The 10,687-nt window shown below is 29.6% G+C and overlaps 2 protein-coding genes across 2 annotated transcripts in view; both read left to right on the forward strand.

Moving 5' to 3' along the window:
- Positions 1-9,631, forward strand: part of LOC123303051 — a 43,041-nt gene extending 33,410 nt beyond the window's left edge. Inside the window, exons 2-4 of the mRNA XM_044886149.1 lie at positions 8,668-8,879; positions 9,198-9,577; positions 9,613-9,631. Coding sequence (XP_044742084.1) covers positions 8,668-8,879; positions 9,198-9,577; positions 9,613-9,631 — 611 coding nt within the window. The remainder of the gene's footprint in view (positions 1-8,667; positions 8,880-9,197; positions 9,578-9,612) is intronic.
- Positions 9,632-9,655: 24 nt separating this feature from the next.
- LOC123303052 (inhibin beta chain-like) lies at positions 9,656-10,277 on the forward strand. The gene has a single exon (XM_044886150.1). It carries the CDS (start codon positions 9,912-9,914, stop codon positions 10,275-10,277), a length of 366 nt encoding a protein of 121 aa, XP_044742085.1. The 5' UTR covers positions 9,656-9,911.
- Positions 10,278-10,687: the final 410 nt, after the last annotated feature.

A 10,687-nucleotide genomic window follows, 5' to 3' on the forward strand; every position in this document is an offset into this window, starting at 1 on the left:
CATAAATGGCTGCATTTACTCGACTATATATTGTTAGTTCAATTTTATATGGAAAGATTCTCAATTCAAACCCCTTTCCCCTACCGTCCCAATTTTACTTCGATATTTTTGATTTTTCTCATTCCATACGTGTATATGTGCGATCGACTTGAGTGTGTCACAGTTCATTGATTGTATAACATAGTTTTTTTGTGTATTTGGGAAAGAAAAATTTATATTTATCACGTACACATATTGTGACCGCGACTTCCCTCGTATAAACTATAAAAATAATGTTTTCATTTTTCTCGAATATGCATTAATTTTATTCTACTAACATTAATTATAAGAAAATTTTGACAGTTTGAAATAGGAGAGTTTGGTTTGCCATTATAAATCAGAGTGAGGTATTAATTGAATCTGATAACTAGGATCGAATTCGTTTGATGCATTAAATTTATTTATTGAGTTTCAAGCTTATATCAACCTCAGGCCCGTGCGCAAGGGAAGGGTTTTGGAAGTCAAAATCCCTCCCTTTGAGAATCTGTCTACATAAATTTTTAAACTAATAAAGTCTTGTAAATGAAGATAAGGTTCGCGTCATAACGAACTCAATGCTCGAATTTACAGACTGATTCCGTTTAAGATTATAGATCGAATTTTGAATCACAATATTTTATCAAATTTAGCTTGTCACTTTCTCAATAAAATGAAAAATTTTGATGAAAACTCTTTCTCGACTTTTTGAACTAAAATAATCAATTTTGGAAGATGATTCCCGTGACATCTGAGTCGACAAAGTTCAACTTTGGCGAAAACGTATTGCCGGACGGAGTACCAAAATTCACTTGAAGCACTCGATATTTGCAAGAAAGATGCGTATCCGAATGTCTATTAAATGCTTCCGGTTTTTCAGAAATTTAACGAAAATACACTTATAACCAATTGCCAATCTTCTTGGACTATAACAGGCATGGGCGAGTTATTTTAAGTCGAAGTCACCATTGAACTTTATTGCGTGCCATAAACTTAATTGTAAGTCTCTTTATCCAAGTTCGCATTGCTCATAGAAGTGGAAGCGAGACGAGTATACGACTCTTCTACCTAACTCAGTTTCTCTAATAGTAATGAGATAAGTAGAAAAAAAATGTCTCTCTGTTTTACTCGTATTATTGGTTGTCACTGGTTAGGTTGTGACTGTCTTACTCGTATTTTAGATACAGAAGTATGAGGGACTTCTCTAAGCCACGTTTGCCCATGCCTGGACTATAGAATAATAGAGTAAAAACAGAAATTTCTGCTTTAAAAACTCCAATAAAATAATTCAATTTTAAAGTATATAAAATTTATAGGTACTTAAATTTTTAAATTTTAAAGTAATAAATAAGAAAATCAATAAAATTTGTTTATATGAACATAATTTTTAAATTTGAACATATGAACATATAATTTTGTTTATTCTGAACTCGATGAAACTATCCTCGACTTGAGTAAATAATAAATAAGTTATTTTTTAATTTCAATTTGTAACCCTGAATAAAGGTAATTTATTGAAATGTCAGGAATGCAAGTGACCTGAATTATAATCCAGAAGTGAGTCACTCAAAAAACAATCATCTATTCGTTATAACCTAGAAGATTGTTTTTACGATTTGATTCGGAATGATCGTGAAAATCATATGTAAAACCTTCTTTTGATTTCAAAGGTTATCCATTCATTTATCCATTTACACAGCCAAGCGAATGAAACTGGTGATATTACAAATTTTAAGGATAGTTTAGGATGGTAACCGAAATATTCATTGCATTCTTCTTTATTGACATAGGTATTTCATTATTTATGGTGATTAGCAATAGACCTTTTCATCATGTCATATGTGCAAATGCAGAATTTATTTTTTCGTACTGACAGCAATAAGTAGGACCAAGATAGAAGATATTTGTTATGCATTTTATCACATTGGTTATAAATCATTTAGTACAAAACAAATGTGAATCGTGATTTTAAAATGAAAAGCCCTATGAGTTATAAGATAGGGACCAAGGTCGTGTATACAAGCACGAGTGCCATCTGCTACTTGTGTCCTGTTAATATTACAACAGTATCATTATATGTTATTATAGACGAAGAAACAGTCGGATTTCGAAACCCCCGTGTAACGAGTTTGGGCTGATTATATGATGAATTTCTCGAAAACTCCAAGAGACGACGGAACTACCGTTACACCAGGTACCTCTGAGACCAATTTTATGACGAATTTACCGAAAACTCCACTTGTAGACGAGAAACCGTTTATAGACAGTAATTAATGATTTCGGGTCATAAAAGCACATTTTTCTTTTAAAATATTAAAAAAAAAACTCGTAATTTTTAAACTGTATATCACGTGACCTAAAACGCGGGAAAGCTCTGCTGTGATGTCATATCGGTATGAGTCATAGACCATCAGTTAGTTCAGTGTAGACAGCTGAGTATAATATATACATAGACAAGTATTTATATTTATATTATAATCAGATGTCTATGAATATATCTGTCAAACTTATTTGTGTTATTTCGTATAATGATACCCATATTACGTCCTCAAATTGACGATGATGCGCGTTTGTCCGCGTTTTGGACAGTTTAAAAAAGGTTAAAATTTAATTTAAGTTTTTGGAAAGAAAGCGTTTGTATTTTTCCGAAATAAATTTTTGATGGCTTTTTACTAGCAAAATAAACATTTTGAAGTACTTTTTCAAAAATAGTGGAATACCCTATTATTTACTACCCAATTTTTTGTATCCCGCCAGTGAGATACTAATATTGAAAATTTGTTTGTATGAAAGTTCACATAAGCTTATCCACAAGATAAATGTATACAAATTGCCTATACTCACAGAAAAAAAAAAATTCACTAAGATATGAAAGCTTGTCTGAAGTTTTGAACATATTCGTAATGAATATGACTGATAGGCGTACATGGTAGAATAACAATTGAAAGAACATTGAGAATTATCTTTCTTAAAACTCTTAAATTTGACTCATAAAAACGAATGGTACATAACAAATATGAAATCGAGGGGGTCGATTAGAATGAATCAGTAGTCACTAAAATATATATATACAGGGTGTTCTATTATTGACTGCAGAACTATTGTCTCCTGAAAAAGTTGAGAAAAAAAAGAAGAAAATGTTCTTAACTTAATTTGGATCTGAGGCCTAATTTAAGAGATAATTATCCTATTCTTATTTTTCAATTAATGAAAAATACATTCCCCAAAATCAAAATCATTAAATAAAACACTACTTAAATAGAAGGTGTGTTTTATCACAGTGGAAGGTGTCTCTAAATATCTCGTAAATTAGGCCTCACATCTAAATTTGGCAAAGAATTTTCTTCTGATATTCCTATATAATACATACTATATAATTTCCGCTCAATTTGCACTCTCACGGATAAACAGTACTCTTTTGTTCTATCTCTAACGGTTTAATAAATTGGTTCTACGGACCCAACACCCACTAGACCTATGTTGCTCATTTACGAAATCGACCTCACTTTTTATGTCTTGAGCACGCTATAAATTAGGTGATTTTATGAACACCTATACCAAAATTTTGTTCGTAGTGTCAATATTTTTAAGCGTTACAAACTTGGGATTAAACTTAGTATACTTTAATATATTTCATATACATGGTATAACTTGGGACTAAACTTAGTATACCTTAATAATACATTTCATATACATGGTATAATAATTTTACGATAGCATTTTACGATTTGACGATTGTTTAAGCAAAATTAACTTTTTCTAGCGTGGAGAATCTTAATTTGTGATTTTTAAAATTGGGATTTCATTTAAGATTTTAAAGTTGATCTCTGCTCCAACCCAAAGGATTAGCGAGAGGATGGTTTCGATTTTCATTTTAAAGATAGGAAAAAAATGATAGAAAAAGACAAAAATGTATTATTTCGTTTTTTAAAACAAAATGATGTTCGGTTTTCTCGAGTTCTTCGGCTGTTTCCATACATTTTGAATGCTCTGTATAACTGATTATATACGGTGGGTGAATGCTAACCGTTTTTTATTGCATGTCAGAGTTCTAAAACAAAACAATATCATTTCATAAACTGTTTTGTTTTTCTTATTTTATTAAAACTGTGCCAAGAATTTGCTTTATATGGTTGTGTCATTATCGAGCTGCTGGTATGTTTATACAGTGTGTCTTACTTTCGATGAAACCACTCTTATATTTTGGAGTAGCGTGAATGAATCAAATAATACTTTTGTAGCATTATTTTCTACTCAAGACGACGTATTATATGATTTGAGCAAAAGTTTTTCGAACTTCACAAACTTTCACAAAAATTACGAAAGTAAATCAGGCATTGTTCAATTTCGAAAATTGATCTCATAAACGGAGTTTAATACACAAAGTTTGCACCGGGTGTTTCTGAATTTTTTTGTTAATTTGAGAATGAAGCGAATAAAAATGATTAATTAGTAATTTCCACGATAGAAAAATGATGGGGATTCAATATAAAGTCTTCAAGTTTATCAGAAAATTATTGATTTTTCAAGAATTATGCTTGCTTGAATTTAAACACTTATTTAAGGTATAATGTCCGCTATAATCACAAGAACATGCTGCTATGTACGTGTACACAATACTTATACAACGTATTTATATACATATACAAATTATACACTCACAGTAATAAATATAGAGAGCCGTAAATTTTACGTGGATATGTCAAATGTTTTACATTTTTTTCTCATCTTAACAAAATATAAAAATACCCTTAAAAAGTTAAAATTGAAATCGGCCTAGAAATACGAACATTTTAAACTACTAATCAGACAGATGCTAGACAGAGAGATCGGACATAGTATTTGACGTCATTTAATTCTGTTTTGCTAGAAAAGGATACAAACACATCTTTGATGGCTTCTATCTTGGTTGTTTTTAAAGTAATTCGAAAAATAATTTTCTATGGTGTTTGTTACATGAATGAAGTCTTATTGAACCAAAAAAGAAATCATCGATATATTAGACCAAATACTTATCCACTTCTTTCACTTATGCACCAACAGATGGTGTTAACCCATAAGCTGTTCAAAAAATGATCCCTATTACAAACGAAAACATAGACGTAATTACGTCAAAATTGTTTAAATGGTTCTCTTTACTCTAAAATACGAGGTTGGGTACACTCAAATGAAGCACACTGTATATTCATGTACCCTTTTTTGGATATTTATCACATGCGCATCTTATAAATATATATCCTGGCGTTGATCACATGCCCTAAATGTACCAAATTGTTCAAAATTTATAGTAATCTATGTAAATATTATATACTTGTATCAGATTGTGGATTGGGGAATATTATATTTTTAGTATAAAGTACATAATGTGATTTTTTCCTCGCTTATGTTTCGAAAACGGAATGGAAAATCAAAGCACACGAAAATAGGTATTGGTTTATTTTTGGAAAAATGAAAATATAGTATGCAGTTTTTTCTATGAAGGCGTCTTCTTGGTTAATTTTTTTTTTTTTTTTTAGTAGCAAATTTTTGTTCTTTGCCACAAAAAAGGAACTTATGTTTGAAATTTTCGGTAACGGTTACGGTTTTTAAGGCTAAAAATTTTCTTTCTTGTTTGAGACTTTTTAACATTTTAAAATACCTGAAATCGATCAAAAAATGAAGTCTAGGAAAAATATTTGTTCAAAAGTTGCTTTTTTACGAAAGAATCCGCTTCAAAAATACGCAGTTTCATTTAAAAAACAAAGTTGACCATGACCCTTATTTGACCATGAGACGTCCTTGTATAAAAACCCCATATACATCATTTTCATTCCCAAAAATGAACCGGTATGTGTTTTAGCGTTTTTTGATTTTCCGTTCCGTTTTCGAAATATAAGGGTAGAAACTTTTTTTAAAATCATCCTGTAAAATAATTATATTGTACATTTTTTTTGCAACCAAAAAATTTCAAATAAAATTTTGATCAACCATGAATTTATCATTTTACTTTGAAAATTTGAAGATTATTAAAAAGTAGGGTAAAATAGGGGAACCAAATTTTGAGTTGATATAAATTATTTACAAAGATCAAAAAATAAACTAACTCAAGTTTTTCATGTCTCTTACACATATGGGGTGCTCAAAAAGTTCTAGAGCCCTCCTGAATTTTGGAAAATAATAACTTAAAAAAATGATCAAGGCAGAATTTCGCTTGTATAATCGAATGGTGGCCTTGGATTTGACCGTAATTTTGACCATGAAGATCAATTTAAGATCAAGTCAAGATTTTTTTCCATTTATCCAAAAATTTTAGAGAACTATAGTGTTCCGTATATATATTTTTGGGAACGGAGCACTGAAAAATATAAAAAAATCAATAGTTAGTTTCCGTGATGGGTCAGAAATATCAGAAATATAGCGTCGAAGAATGGGTCAGAAATATCAGATGTTAAATACGCTTGCGTGCCGCTTATAGAGGTACAGGTAAGTCTTAGCTACAAGGGTCCACGAGGTCGATTCCTGTTTATCATTAATAGAGGTTTTAATGGATTAAAATGACGGGACCTGGCAATTGCTATCACACGCAAAATTTTCTCTAATCATAGATTTATAGCTATTCATAAAATCAATCATCGCTCAGTTTGTCTGAATTTAGCCATCCAACATAAAGTAATCGTTAAAATCGTTTTGCCTATTCATATAAATTTACAAATACCGAGTCCAAAATGACTCAATAGAAAATTTTATTTTATTTTAAAATCGATTTGACAATAATTTTATATATTCAAAATTCAAATTTTTCATTAATCATTCAACGTTATAAAGTTTGCATCATGTAAAAGCCAAGTAAAACCCCAAGAAAATTTATATTACTCACAGAAAATTTAATTCATTAAACGTATTACATTTTTTCTTAAAAATTCATATGTTCTAGTCACGAAAAAAACGTTTATTATTTTACCAAATGATAAATCCCAAATTTTTGCACCACCAAGTATGCATCCGGTTCATCAGCAAGTATCTTCCTGCTTATCCTTTTTAAGTCTATCTTCCTGGTTGTGTAAAATGTAGGCAATTTTTTTAAACAAATGTATTTAAACTAGAAAATATTAAGTTTCTAAAGAGTTTTGAATACTAATTTTTCGACTCAAAAACAATAATATTAGCCTTTTATATTATTTTTCTCTTGTAGCGGTGAAAATAATCTTCAAAAAGATACCACATTTCTTAACATTGATGAAGTATTAAGGAAGCAAAAAAGTAAAAACAAAAAATACTTTTTAGAAATGAAAGGTGTTTGGTACATGAAACTTTTTACAGCATTTTTAAACAGTATTTATATTTGTTACTATGTTATAACGGTGTAAACAATGAATTAAAAATATTAAAAAATACATGAATATTTCCTATTTACGGACGGCTTTAATTAGTGACAAACTTTTTCAATTTTCATACATTCTATTTAATAATTTAATAGTCACTTCTTAATATGTTTATGAACGATTTCTCAAAGTTTTAATTTGATGGTGTTTTTTTTCTTAATTTGATTTTTTTCGAATTTCAAAAATTATAAATGGTTTTTTTGAATGCGATTTTTCCCACATACACGAATTCGAATTTATCGTCTTTTCTAAAGAAAAATACAATGAACGAAGTTTCATTTATCAAAGTCCAAGAAAATGTGTAGGCTACAAAAAACGAACATACTTATTCATATACCCGAAAAATATTATGATGCAATCGGGAAAATACATGCTGTTAATATTAAACTATGTGTTATATGTATTTGAAACAGCATTATACAGATTTTGCTACCATCTAACGACTAAAACATTAACTAACAGATATCGTTTTAAGTTCACGTGCTATTATTGTTATTATAAATAATAATACAAAAATACTAACGATAAAAAGGATGTGTTACGAACTCCTATTTTGAGTCTATATTTCGAATAATTTTCTTTAAATTTTCATTTCAGTTTCCAAGGTATTCATACTAACGTCAAAAAATTTTATAAAACCATGGTATTTATTTTGTTCTATTTATCCCTATATATTGTAAATGTGAAAGTAAGCATGTTTGTTTGTTTGTTACGCTTTCACGTTAAAATTAGCGAATGGTTTTTAATGAAACTGTACAGCAATATAGCTCATACTTCAGAATAACACAAATTTAAAAAAAAAAAAGTTAAAAATTAATTTAATTCGACATTACCATAAATTACAGATTTCTGTAAAAGTAGTCATTTGACATTACCATAAATTACAGATTTCTGTTAAAATAGTCAATATAAAATATTTCACGGCCATCATTTCTGATATGCTCAATGAATAATTACGACTATTATACATTTAAAAGAATAGAAAACCATACATATTTTTTACATGTGTAAAACAATCCTTACCATTATTTCGAGTGTTATAGAAAGGGGATAAGCGAGAGCAATCTTTTAAACCCAGCGAAGCGGGTGGGTTTCACTCTAGTATTTATTACAAAATAATTTTGTATAAATTCATTTATTCTCTTGAGAATGAACGCAAGATAAAATAAAAAAAACTTGTAGTCATACACCAATAATAAAATTATTTTTTAATTATTTATTGTATTATAGTATGTACTACCGAAAACCTAATATAAATTTAATTAATACAGAAATTACTTTTTTTTCACAGGTCGCAAGTTGAATAATCAACAGCTAGTTGAATTTTCATTATCGAAGTATTCAGATACAGGTGATCAAGAACTAAAAGTAAAAGCAGCAACATTATGGGTGAAAGTATCGTTAGTGAGTCATATTAAAAAAATATCAGTTACCAATAAGAATGTTACATTATGGGTGTTTCGAGTTGTACAAGACCATATGAATAATAGAATAAGTAATCAGGTGAGTTCTTTGCTAATATCAAGCCTATGCTATTACCTACATGAATACTACTACTAGTAATTAGTTTAAAATAAGCGCCTTATTTTATACATACACTGCCATCTGTTAATTACTAATTGAATCGTTTTTAGCGTTCAGTAACAATAATAAAGGACAATATGAAGAATAATGCTTCCTGGTTAAAAATTGAAGTAATTTTTTTAAATAAAATTCGGGGAATCCCAGACATGCTTAAGGGTAAAATGTACCCTAGGGCAAAATACCCTACCATAACATAATTTTTTTGCAAAAATTATAATAATAAATTGTACGTTGCAGGAATTTGATAAATATATGAAAATGGCAACATCCTTAACAATAAATTTATCATCACTTGGCTGGCAAAAATTTGATTTAACACCAACAGTCCGTGATTGGTATCAAAATGTACTTAAACCACAAACCACATCAGAATCAACGAATCATGGTGGATACACAAATTACGATAATCGTGACGATCAATATTCCACAAATTCTTCCAATTATCGTTATATACGTTCAAAAACTGCAACATTTTATAAAAATAACGATAAACAAAAAGATATCAACCATTTAAATTACGAATCGATAACGTATGGTAATCATAATAACGACACCAAACATCACGATTACGATTATGACGATTTAACGGATGATCCAGCATCATCGAAAAAATTACGGTTACTAATCGATTGTTCTGGATGTAAGAATCTAGTGCAAATACATTTATTTAACACAAAAATTGATGATAATAAAAAACCACGTCAACGTAAAAAACAAAAAAATAATCGCGATTATGAAATTTATACATATGACGGTTATTACAATGATGGCGGTGGTGAGAACAACACAACGCCATCTGACAATAAAAAACATAAACAAAATGTTGAACATCGACATTCGAATCATGAACGAAATAATACGAGCAATGTTCAGAGTGATGAGAACACTGAACAAATTAATTCGGATGATCCAAATCGGCCATTTTTAGTCATACACACCGATCCAAATATTATGAAACGTGTTCGACGACGTGCACTCGATTGTTCCGGTGCATTAAAAGGGCAATGTTGTAAACAACGATTTTATGTGAATTTCACCGATTTGGGTTGGTCCGATTGGATACTAGCGCCACAAGGTTATTATGCTAACTATTGTATGGGCTCTTGTAATAGTGTGCATCGTACACCGGATACATTCCTTAATTATTACACGCATGTTATTTACGAATATCAAAAGTATGGTGATTTAAAAGGATTACAGCCGTGTTGTGCTCCAGTGAAGTTTAGTTCAACAAGTTTAATATATTTTGGTCCTGATTCAAATATTATTAAAAGGGATTTACCAAAAATGACTGTTGATGAGTGTGGATGTCCTTAAATTTAATAAAAACAAAAATATGCTGATTTGCATTCAAAAAAATATATATAAAAAAATATTGTAAACAAAAATATGTTTTCAGTTTTTTGTAAAAAAACATGAGAAATTTTTATAATGGAGTGTTGTAACTGTTACGTAAGTCCGATGGATTCAAAAATAACTGAAGAAATATTTCGGAAATATTATAAAACTATGAAAGTAAATTAATTGATCAATTCTAAATTCGATTTATTCAATCAGATAAAACGTTCTCTAGGAAGTTTAACGATAAAATGATTGTACAGTAAGTAATACCCTCGGAAGTCATTCGTGGATGAGATGGAACTCGGGGAACTCCCTAAAATAATTGTTTAAACTTTCGTAGACTGTCCACCATGTTAACTGACATAAATCAGATTAGTGGTGGTATA

This window comes from Chrysoperla carnea, chromosome X (genome assembly GCF_905475395.1).
Source record: "Chrysoperla carnea chromosome X, inChrCarn1.1, whole genome shotgun sequence".
Lineage (NCBI taxonomy): Eukaryota > Metazoa > Arthropoda > Insecta > Neuroptera > Chrysopidae > Chrysoperla > Chrysoperla carnea.

Coding starts and splice junctions, on each gene's coding strand:
- LOC123303052 (XM_044886150.1), top strand. CDS start 9,912: ATGAAACGTGTTCGACGACGTGCACTCGATTGTTCCGGTGCATTAAAA.